Genomic DNA, 17,347 nt, shown 5'->3' on the forward strand with positions numbered 1-17,347 from the left:
TCAAACTCTTGGCCACCCACCCATATCCCGATCTTAGTCTCGTTCTCCCCTCATCAGTTTACCTAAAATTACATGCTTGCTTACTGTAGATGGCCCCTCCTGTAGAGCAGTCTCTCTTCTTCTTCTGTACTGTGTGCAGAATGTGGCACGTAGTAGGTGCTAAAATAACATTTGTTAAACGAGTCCACTCATTCAACCACACGGGGGTCTGCACTCCTCCAGCCAGTGCTGCTTCCCCTTGGGGCAACCTGCTCTCAGGATCTCAGGCACACAGTTGCTCCTTGTCCATCGCGAGTGAAGGAGCCAAGAGAGCGTGAGTTGCCGGAGCAGGGGTGTATGATATGAATGTGGACTGAGCTGAGAGAGAGTAGTTGGCAGTAAGCACATCCATGTCAGCAGCAGCTTTTATTTGTTATGATGCCTGCTGGGCTGGAGAGCTGCCCAGGCAGCTCACTGCAACACCTTGTGTGTTTACATAGCATAGGGGACACTGGTACAGTTCAGAAGGTTGGATGTTGGTGTGATCGAACTCAACAAGTACTTACAAGCATCTTCAGTGTCCGGGGAGCATGAGGCTAGGCCAAAGTGGTAGTACTTCAGGCCTCAGAGCCTGGGGTCAGATGTCCTGAGTTCAGATCCATCTCCATCATCTGCCAGCTTTGTAACTGGGACTAGAAGTTTAACTTCTCTGAGTCTTTGTTTCTCATTAGTAACATGAGGATAACAGCAGGAGCAACTCTATAGTCATAGTGAAGATGAAAAGAGGTCCTGCAGGGGAAGCACTTAACAAAGGCCCACCAGTTAGTCTTATTCTTATTCTCCATCATTCTTATTCTCAAGGATCATCTCTGGTTGGATAGGGATGTGATATAGTGGTAAAGGGCTCAGTTTCTGGGATCAAACAAATTGGGTTCAAATCCTGATTCTAATGAGGTGCCCCTGCATGAATCAGTTTACCTCTCTGAGCCTTAATTTTTTCTCAGCTATAAAGTAGGGGTAATAGTAGTACAAGGTAGGATCCTTAAGATTAAATGAGTCCGTCTCTGAGTCCATGGCTATTTCCCAGTCACCATTAGTAGGTGTTAGCTTCTTTCATTGTAGTTCCCCGGAGGAGAGTGAAGTATGTCGAGTAATAGAATACAAACTAAAATGCACTGAAAAACTAGTTAGGGAAAACAAGCTTAACACATTTGAACAGCATTAATAAGGCCTACGAATAATATGCGGTATGTATGATGAGCATTCCAGGAGCCTGGGGGAGGGAGGGAGCAGGTAGATGGCATTCCATGAGGATATTTATGGAAGAGGTGGGGCTTCAGCTGAGCCTTGAAGTGCGAGGAAGGGAAACAAAAGATGACAGAAAGCTGGGGGTTCTGGGGCTGCCTCTTTTCTTCGTCAGTTCTACCACTTCGTTGCAGGGGCATTTTGGCACAGAGAAGTCATAACTTTCTGTGAATGAGTTAAAATGCAGATCCCTGGGCTCCCTCCTCGAGATTCTGCTATAACCCATGTGCCACGAGGCCTAGGAATCTGCAGCTTTAATAACTGTGCAAGTGGTTCTGTTGCACCTGGTCTGGTGCCATGCCTTAGTGAATCCTAACTTGCTGACTCCACTGTGTCAGCAGTCTGACCCAAAGGCTGCGTCATCCTCTGCCACCCCCCATGGCATTTCTCTCATTCTTTAGTTTGGAGTGCCTCCTTTGTCCCCTCTGATTCTTCCCTTATTCTGCAAATTCCATTTCTAATGTTTGCACACATTACCATCTCTGAGCTGTGTTTGAACACAGGAACAGAGAAAGTCTGAAAGAGATGGACTCAGTGCCTCCAGTAGAACAGCAACTCAGCGAGGAGCTTTGCTATTAAATAGGAGGTGTCTTTTTCGGGTTTTTAATTTGTGTGTTGATTTATTCTTTCTAGGTCTTTAGTTTATGGGAGTGAGTTTGATGTGTTTGGTTTGGGTTCTGAACATTTGAAATTTCCCCCAGCTTAGGTCGTTGTTGAGATCAGGTTGTTGAGACTCAAGTTTGACCAGGAAAGTCCTGCTGACCAGTCCAAATTACTGGTCAAATGATGCAGGCTCCCCTACTGACTCACCTATGCTGAGCATTTACTGTGCTTTCTCCATGTTGGCTCCTGAACCTCCAAGAGAGTCCACTGAGGGGAAGAGAGTTTTGTTTTGTTTTGTTTTGTTTTTTTAATCACCACTTGATAGGTTGAAGAAACTGAAGTAATCTTGACAATGTCAGCTGGATAGATGGGCAGGAGGCTGGGGTGTTTGGGTGCTAGCGTTTCAGTGGTGGGTTGAGAGAGCTTGGTCATTGGAGAGAATGCATTGCATTTAAGCTATGTTGTATTCTTCCATGGAACTTCTCTCCCAGACTCCTCCTTGTGTGGTATCATGAATCCAAAGTACCCTTGCTACTTGGATCTATTCCTAGAGAAACAAAAGCATGCAAACATGTTGGAGGCCAGCTCATAGGTGTTTGACCTTGTCTTTTCCTACAGAAGCCTTCAAAATCTAGCCAAGGTTGACACTAATCTTCGGTAAGCCTCAGTGGCGATCCTGCTGCTGCTTCTCCATTTAGTCTCTTTGGTCTCTGTTCTTCCTTCTTTCCCTACAGACCAAAACTAGAGTTGTATTGTAGTGTTGAGGGTGGAAATGCTTTTCTAAAATGAACTCAGGAAGTCATTCATTTAGCCTAGGAAGGGAATGGGGGGAATTCATTCTCTCCAAACAATCTTGGAAAGATTGGTCTTTTCCTAAAATGTTAGGAGCAAATGTCCTGCCTCACCCAAGAGTGGTTTGTATATTCCCAGTTCACAAACATGAACAGCCCCCTCTCCCAAGTCCATGATCCCTTCTTTCTCCTTTCCTGCTGTTGACTGCTTTGCAGACTCAGCTGGATTGTGTGTGTAATTTTTATAGTGTCACAGTGGTTTCCATGGAGATGGATTGTCATATTACAGAACATTGGGTATGTAGTCTTTGGATATGGAAAAATCAAAGAGGTAAAAATTTTCTAAATTGCAATAGAGAGGGAGAGGACAGCTCTCAGACTTGTATATAGGAAAGAGGAAACAGGAGAGAAAACTAAGGAGAGGGTATGGTTGGAAATGAGAGAGGGCCATTCAAAGACTATAAGATACTTTTTAAAAATGCAGAGGGAATTTGCAAGGAAATTGGAAGCAGAGGGTCAGGATTTGAAGGGAGGTAAAATGATTAGGAGCTAGATATCTTTAAGGACTAGTTCTCAGCAGTCCTCCATGGGTACTTTGGTACATAGTCAGCACTGGGTGGGTAGATGAGCACATAGATGGATGGATACCTAGGTAAAAATAGAGAGGGAATATCATGACTGTGACCTCTAGCCTAAAAAATTGAAATGTTACTTCTTTAAAGTTAAAATCAGGAACTTCGCAAAGTCCATGAAACTCCTAAAATTGTAAGTAGAATTTAAGTGTCTCTGTCTTTTCTCCTTTGAATTATGGAGAAAGTTCAGAATGACCTTCACCAGGTCCCCCCAGTGGGTGAAAAACCTCTGGTTTAAACAAGTCCAAGAATTATGTTCCTTAACAAGCAATGGCACTCAGCTGTAAGCTTCCTGCACACCAGCGCAGTCCATATCCCCCTCTCCTTTGCCCTGTGTGTAACGTCATCTTCTCTTTCTCCTTTCTTTCTATACAGTGCATCCGTCCCAGGAGCCTGGCTGGTTGGAGGGGACTCTGAATGGAAAGACGGGCCTCATACCCGAGAACTACGTGGAGTTCCTCTAACCAGGAGCCCTGGAAGAACTGCTGAGCGTTCCACTATATCCATGACAACTGCTGATTCCAGTGTTGTGGACCATTGCTCTTTGCCGCTGAGAAATACAGGGTGACTGACTCTGCTGCTACCTGTCAGCACGAACGTTTTCCTAAACTCTGGTGTCACACGTCCCCGTGATCATCTCAGCTGAAATGCGGTCATACTGCAAGAAACAGAAGGAAATCGGCAGAGGAGGCCATTTGGTTTTGATTACCACGAGAAAGGCTTACAGAGCCATGTCTCTTATTTAGCACCCTACATGGGGTGTGCTCATTTTGTTTTCACAGTCATCCAAAACCCAACCTTCTGAAAAAGGAAGTGAGATACAAGTAGTCCCCAAGAGCGTGCAGTGTAGCCAGCTCTGACAGGGCTGGGCAGTGGCCTGAGATCCAGGCTGGGTCCACTGCTTTTGTTTACAGTAGACACTCACTCTACCCCATCTCTGAATACTTGAGCCCCGCAGTGCTCCAGGCTGCTGGGTCTGTTTGTTTGCATGAAGGATGGAGAGGGGTCACGGCACTGGTTACACAAGATCCAATCTCACCATCTCTCAAGCAGCCATTGGCCCAGCATCAGCAGAATTCTGTCCAGTCCTCTCATGCAAGAGAACACACACTCCAGGGCCCCCCTCCCAAGCTGGGAACTTCTCTGCCACCGAGGGCTGCCATCACCTCATAACCATGGCGACCCAGCCTACTCTAAACCAAACAAAAAAGTAACACAAAATCTTTGCATGACATATTTTTTTGCCTCCTCCCCACTTCAGTCATTTTTTGAATGGTTTTCCAACAACCTGGTCAAGTTCTGTGCTTCCCTGATGGCTCAGCTGGTAAAGAATCTGCCTGCAATGCAGGAGACCTGGGTTTGATCCCTGGGTTGAGAAGATCCCCTGGAGAAGGGGAAGGCTACCCACTCCAGTATTCTGGCCTGGAGAATTCCATGGGGTTGCAAAGAGTCAGACATGACTGACTGACTTTTAATTAATAAGGTCTACTTGGGGGCAGATGGAATAGCAGCTGAGAACTGTTCCCTTTCTGATGAATTTCAGCAGCACCAGGATATATTTGGAGCAAACTCTAGTAACCTCTTGAGATTAAATTACATACAGGCTTAATATTTCTGTTCTTGCATGCAACTCATGTCTGTTTTCTAGAGGGCCACATGCTGCCTCCTAAAGAGGGACACCCTCTATCTTTCTCGTTCCCTCCCGTTCACCTGTCCCTCCCCCTGCCCTTGCCTGTCTCTAGCCTGCCACTGACCAGCTCCCCTGGCCGTGCCCTGGGTTGCTCAGCACTGGTGCCCTGGAAGTTTTCAGGCATGACTCCTGAGCTAATAACCCCATGGCCTCCAGTTTAAAAGGACATACATGTTCACTGCCACTCAGAAAAAGGGAATTGTTTCTCAGGCTTTTGGGGCATGAGACTAATATCATAAGCCATTGTGATTTAGGAGGATGCCACAAGGTTGGGGCATGGAAGGTGGGATGGGTACCTTCTGAGAAAGAGGATTTCCTGGACCAGAAGGGGCTGGGTCTTGTGGAAGACCACCTTGGATGGGGAAGTTTGGCCTGGACATTTCAACTCCACTTGGCTTCCAAAGAAGAGAGTCCCAGTATTTTCCACACTTGAATGTCCCTGCAAGAGTGATTCTGGGCAGACCAACTCCAAAGTGAGGGACTGTCAAGCTCCCTGAGAGCCCTTCAGGAATGGCAGCCTTGTTCCAGAGTGTGTCCTGCTTCTGGAATTCCTCTTGAGGGAACTTTAAAGAAGAAAAGAAAAACTTGAATTGTGTTGAATTACTGTATCTTTTACATTTTTTTGAAAAGATAAATTTGTAAATAGAGTGATTTGAAATACTATATGGCAAAGTTTTATATTTGATATTCTTTAAGCTAGTTGCTTCGCACATTTAAGCTTTGATTGCTGAACAAGTGTGTATATGAGGCAGAGAGGGGGACACATGGTCAGAGAGAGCCAAGGTCAGCCCCTCTCTTGCCTTGAGGAAGAAGATATTTCCACATATTCTTGCTGGTTTTGGTGGTGGACGTGGCACATTAATGGTGTTCAGTCTTCTTTATCCAGATGTGGTTTTTTAGGCATTTCTTGGGCTTTGGATTTGGAGATGGAAAGAGCATCTTCAGGCAATTAACTTTTCCAAGAACTCCTACCCAGTAGTAAGATGAAGCTCAGGATTTAAACAGGTGAGGCCAAGGGTTAGATTTTTTTTTTTTTTTTCATTTTTCTTCTCAGGTGTATTTCTTGGTACCCCAAAGTACCAGGACAGAAGATTGGGATTATTGTGTGCTCCTTATATCTTATTATTCTGGCACATCTTATGAGGCTTTATAACCAAGTCCAAGCTAAAATTTGCAAATGTTTTGTGTGTCTAGGTTCTAAGAAAAACTGGCTTAGGATATTTAGTTCTTGATATGCTGCTGCTTCCTTTTTCCCTAAACATGTTTATTCATCTCAGATTTCCTCTGGCTCCAAAATAAGGAAAAAACTCCAAAGAGGGATGGAGATTGTGCTATTATAGCTTTCTAGATGACTTTAAAGGTAATAGGAGTTTGTTGTGATTCATTCCATCAGCTCAGGGATGACACAGCTATTACCCAACCCAGAGCAAGCGAGACACTACCAATGGATGAGGGAATAAGAATTAAGACTGGCAAAGACTGAGATAGGACTCAGGGAAGCTATTATTGAAAACCCAAGAAGAAAAGGCACATAGGGGCAGCATACATGTACTCCTTGCAGACTTTGAACAGCTTGGGGACCTGTTCACAGAGGCCAGAGGGGACCAGCACACTGTACCACTGTGCTTTCTAACTAGAGTGCAACATAATGCTTTTAATACATTTGGCATTTTAGATCACCTGCCCCATCGGAACCTTAACTGGAGCTACTGTGGGGGCGGCCAGAAGGTCCAGACACTGGCTTTCAGAGCTCCTTACTGAAGCGTACCTGTAAACATTTGGCCCCACCTTGACCACTTTGGAAGCATGACCCTCCCTCCTCAGTTGGCCCTGATTTGAAGCTGAGGGAAATTGGACTGGCGCCAATGGGAATTTTAGGTAGAGCCCTTCCTAGTTTCTCTGGGCAATGGTGGGCCCTGACAGATGGCTGCTCTGCTTCCCTTTCCCTGGCCAGGCTCCCCTCCTCCCCATCAGCTACAGAACTGGAGACACTGTTCAGAATATGAGCCAACGAAAAAGAAGGAACTTACAGACTGAAAATGGGTTTTGCCCTCCACTACCTTTGCTCCCCACTTCTGACTCTTGTCTTTTGGAAAAAGGAATGTTAGGGCAGATTAGGGGAGTGAACTAGGTATCAGAGTGGACTACTATGGAGCAAAATCTCTGAGCTTTCCCAGGAGTCTCATGTTGCTTTTGGAAGGCCCTGGGATCAGGTCGGCAGACATAGCCTGAGTCTTCTGCGGGCATCAAGATCAGTCTCTCGCTCCTCCTCCAGGTACTCCCAGAATTCCATGGCTACAGAATACCATGTCTTGAGAAGACAATTAGTTTCACATTCTTCCCCCAACTCCCCAGGCAAGTAAAGTCCTGACTTGCTCAAGACTGGTGATATTCTCTTCTCTTTTCAAATCTGAACATAGAGGCACGGATCCTGTATAGCACTGCCAGCCGTGGTGTCCCAGGATTGGAGCCAGTTTTTAGCTTGGTTTTTGGTATTTCTACGGACGATATGTATTTCCTTATGCCAGACCAAACTGGGTTTTGTTGTTTTTTCCAGCATAATTCTAGTTCATGTCCTCTTGCTGAGTCCTTTTTGGATAGAGAGGCAGAGAGAAAGAGAGGAAATGGAACAATCAGGTACTGGCCACCTGGTATTAGCAACACAAAGTCATGCTAGTGACGATGTCATTTCCGGTTTGCCGGGACTCTGCAGTTACGAATGCCATGCCTGTAGCTCAGATGGAGGTCCTTCTGCCGTGAGAGTTTGTGTCTCTTGAAAGTAGCAACCCCAGTGACACCAAAAACTATTTTGACTGTATAGATTCTAAAAACATCCATGATTGAGGAGTAGTGAGACTGAAATAATCAACTGAAGTAACATGATCAACTACTCATGACTGTCTATTGGCACATTTCATCTTCTGGCTCCTGTTTCCAAACGAAGCAAATCTGGACCACTCAGCTTTATAGACACAGAACTCCTGGGTACAACAGTGGCTGTTATGGCACTCACAGTTCCCCGCTAGCATTGACTGTTTGATGAGCAGTCATGTTACCCAAGTAGGTAGCCAGCGTTGAGGAAACTCAGCAGCCTCTTGACTGCCTGACTTTGAAAGGAATGGCCTGGGTGTTCTTCTAGGGAGTTACCTGTCATATCTGGCAAACTTGACAGTGACTATTTACCTAGACAACCCTGCCCCACTCTTTTAAGTCAGCTGGGTGTCCTCTCACACACCCTGTGTCAGCACTTAAAAAATGTATCTTGTCGTGCTTCAGATGTGTTTGACAGTCAGGCTGGTGTGCTGGGTGCAGAATCACTTTTCTGTAAGTGTAGCCTCCCAATGACAACAGCCATGGAATAATGGACCTTGCACAAACCTGAGCATACCTGAGACCAGACTCCACCAAGTCATAATTAGTTTTTTCCTTCTACTGCCTATAGTACCTATCTAACTAAGGAACTTCCTCGAGCAGAGGGAGAGGCTGCGTAGAGAATCCACACATCGTCTAGAGCCAGCCCTGGCTAAAATGTGGCCTCCTGATGGAAGGACTTGTATTCTTAGAAGAAAAAGGATTGGGTGTAAAGTAGTGCTAGTAGCAGAAAGGGATAAACCATGCTGAAGAACTGTGGATTTTTTTAAAGAAAGATAAATGTAGTTCTTAATAGGGGGGGGATGTATCACATGAAAAGGTCACAACTAATATTTTACAAAAGTTTTACAGGACACTACAAGATGAAAACATCTTTCAAGGCAGAATGCCTTAGCAAGCAAGGCTAAGGACCTTAGCACAGTCCTGGACCCATGTAAGTATAGCAATTACTATTAAATCAGAATTCTGCTGAGTGTAGTCAGTGAGAACCAGGAGTAGTGATAAAGTGTCAGAATTACCTGGGCAGTCCTGGAGGGGCCAAGACATTCAGCACCTTTCCACATCAACCATTTCTATAGAATTGTCCAAACAGACCCTGCATGCAGCTTCTTTGGGTATCCAGATGCCAGGGTCAACCTTGTACCTGTGAAAAGAGGTTCATCTGGTGATTCTTAAGTGTATATGTATTAGTATGTGTTTGTGTGTGTGTGTGCGTGTGTATGTACAGCTCACATTTACGTATATAACGAAACAGACTCTCTTCTAGAAACCCACATAAGCTGGCAGTTGCTGAGCCTTGACAGCCTTTAAGATTTAAAGGTTGAGAATTACAGAAACGAGAGGCTGTTGATAGACGATCAGAATGATCAAAGATGTAAATTAAGTGCCATTTTGAAATTTTATTCATATTTATCAGATGGTTACTATCTACAGCTATATTCCTTATTAACTTATTAAGAGTCATGTTGGAAAAAAAAGATCAAACTCATAAACAGTAAGTCATTCATACTAGGATAGTGTTCACAAGCACTCTAAAAGACATTTTGTCCATCACTTTGAAGAAAATATTTGCATGTTTAGTTCATAATTTAGGCTACCTTTGGGTATATTATAAAGTGCTGTGTGATATAATATCAATAAAGTACTTAAAAATGGCACTTTAATGTTTTTTTAAAAACCATAAATGCACTGTTTTAAACTTCAATTCAGTATTGAATATTGACTGGTGTGTAGAATCCTATTTCTTAATTAAAAAGTAACTTGTGACTAGAATAGAACTTTTCCCCTGTTATTCATAAAACAATTTTGCCATGTTTGGGCTTTAGAACAACAACAACAACAAAAACCTGTGCTTTCGTGTCACTAAGCATATCTATAAAGAAAATATAGTTTCTGTTGAGTGGCCTCTGAAACTTGGCTTTCTTACATTTGGTTGGTTTATGTGACAATCTTTGTGAAATGAGTGGAAGTATGATTTTTGAATTAAATGACTTTTCCATTTGGTGGTATGTTTGTCTCTTGAATTTCTGACAAAGTTTTGTTTTGACGTGATGCATATTTTTATATTTGTTTCAAATAAGCGAAGACCATGATCAGAAGTTACAAGTGTGGTCTCCTGTGGTCCCTGGCAACAACCACTGTGCTGATTTCTGATGTGCTCTGGGTAGCTCTGGTTTCCTTTAGGGAGAGGTCCACTGCTCGTGAACTACAATTAAGCTGCAAAGAGTCACATTCCAATGACTGTTTCTGAATTTATCTCCTGGGAAACATTTTATTCTTCCTAAATTCAATTGTCAAATCAACCATTTTCTGGAACTTCCATTAACAGTCTGGAATAACCAAAGAGCCAGAATGCAGACAGTCCTGTCCCAAAGCTGGGTGTGTCTCCCAGGGTTGTATTAATAAATCAGTTACTTGTGACATGTTGTCCCAGGCCAGCTCATGTTATTGAGTTGTCTCATTCATCACATCCCCTCCAGGTACATCCTGAGTTGCAGCCTGGGAGCCAGGTTCACAGTGCACTCCCAGCTTCTGCTATGAGAGCAGAGGAGCCAGAAGGAGAGGGCAAGGGAGCCAGGACTTTGGGGATGGAGGGCAAGGCTTCTGATTCCGGAAGCTTGCCCTGGGAAAGCAGAAGGTGAGTGAGTAGGTGCTGGGTTCTGAGGGATGCCTATTTAAATATGTGGGTCACGTGTGAACTGTTTATCCTGTCCTTGTTTGCCCCTTAGTAAGGGCTGGTTTGCCACAGGAACAACACAGATCCGCCGCACCTTCTTCCTTCACTGAGCTCATACCCTGCCCTGGAAAACTGGCCCAGCATCTGAAGCATCATACATGGGTGGGGTCACAGGGTACCGGGGTGAGACCTTCTGAGCGGCACATGTAGACAACTGTTGCCAACATATGGAGAATGAAATGAATGTACGGATTTGTATCATATCTATGTCCTTGGTTTTCCCACCAGACTCTCTTCACTTCCACTTTCACATCTCTTTAATGGGAAAGATTTTTTTCGTTTTCTTGTTGCTTTTAACTGCCCACTCAGATCAGAGCTCAAATTGTGTCATGTCTTGGGGTTGGTTTGGTGTTTTCACTTATTATTTCCAGCCATATGGTTGATCCTAAGAGTGCCTTGATTAGACATGGACTTGACTGACACTTGAAATCATGTAAATGAAAGATTTTCTTAGATCTCAAACACATTTGCACTTTGGGGAATTAAATCAGGGTTTCCATTCCTCCTTTTCTCGATTCTGTCTCAACCTCCACTCATACCGTGTGTCTCTCTTACCCAAATGTGTCAGTGTCTTTGGCTCGCCCTGCTTTTAATAGCACTATGCTAAGCTACAACTCATTAACTGTGCCGGGCAAGTCAGGATTGCCTGAGTTCAGCCTGCACAGCAGCCAAGGGAGCCTCTAACCAACACAGCTCCTGCTCAGGGCGGGTCAGGCGCATCACCTGGGAGAGTGAGCAGCCATGCCCAGCCAGGCTGCATCTTTCAGAAAGTCACCCTGTGTTACCTGGCCATTGTCAGCCAGTGGGGACCAAAGCAGGATGGTTTTTGGTTGAAACTCAACCAAAACTCAGACTCAACTCACTTGTATCCCACAGCACTTGGCAACTCCTGTCACACTGGGTATTGTAAAGTGTCTTGTGTCATTGACTCCAGGAGGCCTTCCCCAGCCTCTGTTCTCTAAAACCCAGATAGCCAATAGGCCTTCCTGAGGCCAACCAGCAAATCAGTCAAGACTTGAATTCATAGGGCCTTTCTCTAAGCACGAAATCACATTTGATGACTTCTTGTTCTTCTATGCATCCTAAAACTAAAAGTTTTTTTTTTTTTAACACTATAGCTGAATGTTCTTTTGCATTTGGGGTAGTAGATTATGGAAAATACTTTATTATTAGCTTTATTGTGGGTTTTCTGAAACTTTATCTGTTAAAAAATGTGGGAAAGTAATGCCTGCCTTGCCAGTGTTAGATGAAGGGATGACAGTGAATGGGAACCAGCCTTCTTTTCTACTTTTCCTCCTAATCACACCATTTTGCCCTTTCAAAGTACTTTTTACCTAGTTAACTCATTATTTGTCATCAGATGTTTGGCATTGTATGTCACCCTCTTAATACCCCCACCAGGACAGGACCTGGCACCTGGCATGTGGCAGATGCTGGATGGCCCTTGGGGGTGCTGACCTAGTAGCAGGAGGCAGGAGAGCATGGCTGTGGACTCTGATCCCTCCTTCATGTCTTCTCTACACTTCTGGTTGAAAGAAAGAAGTTGGATCATTAGACATGGGTGTTTGAACTCACAGTAATGTTGTGGTCCTTGGCAAGCTACTCCACTCACTAGTGTTCCAGCATTCAGGCTTTTGTGGGAGAGACTTCTCAGTCTCCTTTCAGACACACGCAGCCACATTCTCTCCCAGCCTCCTTGCTAGTGCTTAACACAGGAAACCATCTGGATGACCAGCTGACCAAGAGCCAAGACCCTTCTCAGTCTTCTGAACTACTTATGGGTGGTATTATGAACTTCAGATCAGACTGGAGACCTGTCTTCAAGCAAACCCACATCAGAATCACCCCTAAAATAAGAAGTCTTCCTTTTTCAAGACCCTTAGAGGAAATTCCACACAGTCCCATGGGAACGCGGCCTGGTATCTAACACTCTCACCAAGGGAATTCTATGTCCAACTGAAGTTTCCCAGGATACAGCTTCAGTCCATTTCCTTTCTGTATTTCCTTAGAGAGGAGCCATCATCTTTTTAGAGCAGTCACCCTCCATTTTCATGCTCCCATTCAACAAACACTTGACAATGACCTCTTATGTGCCAGAGCTATTTAGGCCAGGAAGTATTAATCATGATCTCTGTCCCCAGGGAACTCAACAGTTGGCCTTGCTGATGACTAGTGTACAAGAAACAGAGTTTACCATGTGCTGTTGCTACACTTGCTGTGTGTGGCAGGTAGTCTTGGGCCCCAGGGAAGATTGATTCTTTCTCTTTGAGAAACAGATACCAGAGAAATCTTCACAAAGAAGTGACACTGGAGGTGATCTTGAAAGATGGATAGAAGTTTGCTACTTAGGCAAATGGAAAAGTGTCCCAAGCATAAGGACAGCAAGGACTAAGGCATGAAAGGGAGAGAAAGAATGACAAAGCAACAGAGGGGTGAGATCACTATGATTGTAACATGAGGAGATAAGGGCGTTCTGAGAATGGTACTCCTACTCCCTTAACCTTTAGGCTTCTGTCTTCTCAATAAGTGACAATATCGGCTGACATTTACCACTGTCTTACTAGGTACCAGACACTACTATACATGTACTGACTCACTGAATCCTCAAAATATGTGAATGAAATACTATACATACTAGGAGGACATCAAGGCTGTATATTGTCACCCTGCTTATTTAACTTCTATGCAGAGTACATCATGAGAAACATTTGGCTAGATGAAGCACAAGCTGGAATCAAGATTGCTGGGAGAAATATCAATAACCTCAGATATGCAGATGACACCACCCTTAGGGCAGAAAGCAAGAACTAAAGAGCCTCTTGATGGAAGTGAAAGAGGAGAGTGAAAAAGTTGACTTAAAGCTCAACATTCAGAAAATGAAGATCATGGCATCTGGTCTCATCACTTTATGCAAGTAGATGGGGAAACAGTGAGAGATTTTATTTTGGGGGGCTCCAAAATCACTGCAGATGGTGACTACAGCCATGAAATTAAGAGACATTTACTCCTTGGAAGGAAAGTTATGACCAACCTAGACAGCATATTAAAAAGCAGAGACATTACTTTGCCAACAAAGGTCTGCCTAGTCAAGGCTATGGTTTTTCCAGTGGTCATGTATGGATGTGAGAGTTGGACTATAAAGAAAGCTGAGTGCTGAAGAATTGATGCTTTTGAACTGTGGTGTTGGAGAAGACTCTTGAGAGTCCCTTGGACTGCAAGGAGATCCAACCAGTCCATCCTAAAGGAAATTAGTCCTGAATATTCATTGGAAGGACTGATGTTGAAGCTGAAACTCCAATACTTTGGCCACCTGATGCGAAAAACTGACTCATTTGAAAAGACTCTGATGCTAGGAAAGAGTGAAGGCAGGAGGAGAAGGGGACGACACAGGATGAGATGGTTGGATGGCATCACCAACTCAATGGACATGAGTTTGAGTGGACTCCGGGAGTTGGTGATTGACAGGGAGGCCTGGCATGCTGCAGTCCATGGGGTCGCAAAGAGTCGGACACGACTGAGCAACTGAACTGAACTGAACTAGTATAATTTTATAGATGAGGAAACTGAGCGTCAGGGAGATCACACAGGCTAGGAAGTGGTGAAACTGAAAATCCAACATGGGTCTGCTTTTAGAGCCCATATGCTCTTAATTTTTAAAAATTTCTTTATAGATACATGTGATTTTACATAAATACATAAACTTTTTTAATGGGGTGGATGATTTTCCTTCCACTTTTGACTTGGTTCTTCAATTCTCCATATCAGCCCCCTCCCTCCTTATAACTATGTCAACCACCTCTTTATGCCCTTTGCAATAGGGAGCCCTTCAGAAAGTACAGCTTGGTGTTTCAATGGCTGGAGTAAGAACAGGATGTTTTGGTGTTAAAACCTTTCCTCCAAGGAGCCCTGTGCTCACTCATCTTGGGTGAACTGCCCCCCTCCCCATTTGTGGAGCCCTGTGCAGACACTACTGGTTCTCTGGGCAGCCCTGGGGACTCCAGCTTCAGTCTTTGGCTGGTCCCGGCATCCTTGAGGACACAGCAAGGAAGCAGTCCCTGCAGAGGGTTCAGCCATATTTTTCTGGCTAAGAATAAATAATGTGCAAATTAAAAAAAATTTAACAATTTGAAAATAGCCCCTTTTCCCACCCTGATCCAGCTGCTGACTACAGACCTTCAGGCTCTTCTGAGACTGCCAGGGAAATCCCAGGAACATGTGTCGTCTTGTGGGAGAACCAGTGTTTCTAGCCTGCTCTATTAATGCACCAAAATAGAGAGTTTGGGGCATTTTAACCCCCTCTTAAGCTTCAGAATTTTAAAAATTCAGAGAGAGGAAAGAGCATGAGAACTAAAAGCAGACAATGGGTGAGTGCTTTTAGGAGATGGAAAATATCTGAGTTCCACTAAATCTGCTTATTGAGTAAGATTCTCACCCAAGTCTCCTCCAGGGAGTGGGGCTGACCTGTTACATGTCAAGATGACAGTGACCTAGTCCGTTTCATTTATGGAGCACTTCCATTATACTAATTGCTGTACATGCATCATCTCATTTAATCCTCAAATCAATCCTATCAAATAAGTACTGTTGGTACCCTCTCTTGCAGGAGAGGCAGCCAAATATTAGATTGGGTAACCTGTTCAAAGTCACTGAGTTAATGAATAACAGAGCAGAGATTCAACCTCAAAAGGCAGACACCTACACTACCCCAACCCTGGGGAAGGTTTCAGGAGCTTTAGCCCTCAAATGTACTTCAGTCTTCTCACCCTGGGGGCTTTCTTGTTGTTTTTGCCTCCTTGGCAGCCAGTACCCCTTCTAATGCTACCAGCAGCTTAGTTTTTCTTTGGGGAGTCCCCCACTCAGGTTCCATGGGTTTGGGTGGGCTGGCATCCATCCTTGATCCAGTGGTGAACCTGTGGCCCTTATTGGGCCTGTGAGATCATCACATCCACCCAGCCAGGTGACTGGTTGGCTCAGGAACAAGTCCAGGACCTAGTGAGATCCACAATCCCTGGACTTTGTCCTGGGACAAGGCCTCCAGGTCATAGCAGGGGAATTCATTGGATCAGGGAAGCTCAGTAAGCATCCCCTCCCCTGCCCCATCCTCAAATGACTTCCTGTGAGCTCTGTCTGCCGCTTCTCTTTATTTGAAAGCCCTCATACTTTTGTTGAGTATTTATAAAGATTTTAGTAGTGCACCTCTTAGAAAAATTGCTTCAGAAGACAAGTAGAAGATTTTAAATATTCATAGCAATATAAAATGAACAAGACTACTCTAGTGTGATCACTCCTGGAATAAGTTCACCAAAAGAGAAGACTTGATGCCTGAGCTCAGCAAGTGTATCTTTTTTTGTTGTTTTTTTCAATTCTGACATTTGTTCTCCGTTTTGGACCGGAAGCAGCCATGGCTCCACATAAGAATAGGAAGAAATTGTGTCATTCAGAGCCCTCTCTCCATACTCTTCCATCCCCAGTTGATTCAAGTCATCACTTGATGATTTGACTCATCCTGGGGATGCATCAGTGTTGAGATATTTCACCCTGAAATTCTCATCGAGGACCCCCCAGTCAGATGTAATAAGGAATGCCCATAAATCATGCCTAATCATGATACAGAATTGCATTCTATCAAGTGCTCCGTGGTTAAGAAAGATGTTCACACACCCCAGAGGCCACACCCAGACTTGTTCAACCATCCCACAGATGTGAGTCTGAGAAACTCCAGTATCTTGGAGTTCTTTCACCTTCATATGGGTGGGGCTACATACTTCGAGGCCCTGAAAGGGGGAGGGTATATCTAATCAGGCTCTGATAGGATAGCCTGCTGCTACTCTTCCCAGTGACATGTTCATGGTTTTCTTTTCTCAAGGACTTTCAGATCAAGCGAAAACCTTCACAGGCAAGGAGAGCACTCCAGGTCCACAAAAAAATAATGCTCTCACTTAGTATAGCACTTTAAAATTTTCCAGGTTTTTTTCTTTCAAATTTTGACCATGGCACACCCCTGATCAAAAAACCTTCAAAAACTCATGGCCTGAAAAAAACAGCATGGCACTTCAAAGGGTGCTTCCCAGTTATGGCTCTAGCATCTTTTCTTCAATGTTCCTTTATGTATCCTGTGCTCCAGAGGGTCCCCGTCTTCATCATTCTATGACGGTTGGAACCAACATTCATTCATTTCTTTGTCAGTATTTATTGGGCACCTTCTCTGTCCACATTCAAGTGTGGGGTGCAGACTCCCATTTGTGCCCCACCCCCACCCCGCCAGGTTCACTCAGGCTCAAATGCTCTTCGTCTTTTCTACCCCAAGGGAGATAGCTGTTTGGCAGCCATTACCCCTTATTCTGGAAACAGGACCTCAGTTTTTCTTTAGAACCCAGCCCTCCCCTAATCTCAGGTCCCAGGATTCGGGGTAGACAGACACCAACCCTGCGTCCAGTGATGAACCTGTGACCCTAGACAGACCTATGAGATCATCCAAGCCACCAAGCCCAAGTGATGTGTTGATCCAGGAATGGGCCCGGGACCCAGTGAAGTCTGAGAACCAATTTCTGTATTGGACTGTTGTGATGAGAGATTTCTTTCTTTCTGGATTTGAAACCATGAGAACTGTTAGTGGCCCTCTTGTCTCTTTGTCAGGGAAAATCTGCCAAAGAAATGGGAAGCCTTGAAGTGATACCAAGACAGATGATACCAATGTTCCCTGTTCACAATAGTCAAAAGAAATGGAAACAACCTAAAT

General features: G+C 44.4%; 1 protein-coding gene across 5 annotated transcripts in view; it reads left to right on the forward strand.

Moving 5' to 3' along the window:
• Positions 1 to 9,880, forward strand: part of ARHGAP26 (Rho GTPase activating protein 26) — a 476,468-nt gene extending 466,588 nt beyond the window's left edge. For all 5 annotated transcript variants that reach the window (XM_010850441.1, XM_010850442.1, XM_010850443.1 and 2 more), the window contains one exon: positions 3,686 to 9,880. In XM_010850441.1, coding sequence (XP_010848743.1) covers positions 3,686 to 3,774 — 89 coding nt within the window. In that variant the 3' untranslated portion in view covers positions 3,775 to 9,880. The remainder of the gene's footprint in view (positions 1 to 3,685) is intronic.
• The last annotated feature ends 7,467 nt before the right edge of the window (positions 9,881 to 17,347 follow it).

Source organism: Bison bison, unplaced genomic scaffold (genome assembly GCF_000754665.1).
Source record: "Bison bison bison isolate TAMUID 2011002044 unplaced genomic scaffold, Bison_UMD1.0 scf7180017864291, whole genome shotgun sequence".
Lineage (NCBI taxonomy): Eukaryota > Metazoa > Chordata > Mammalia > Artiodactyla > Bovidae > Bison > Bison bison.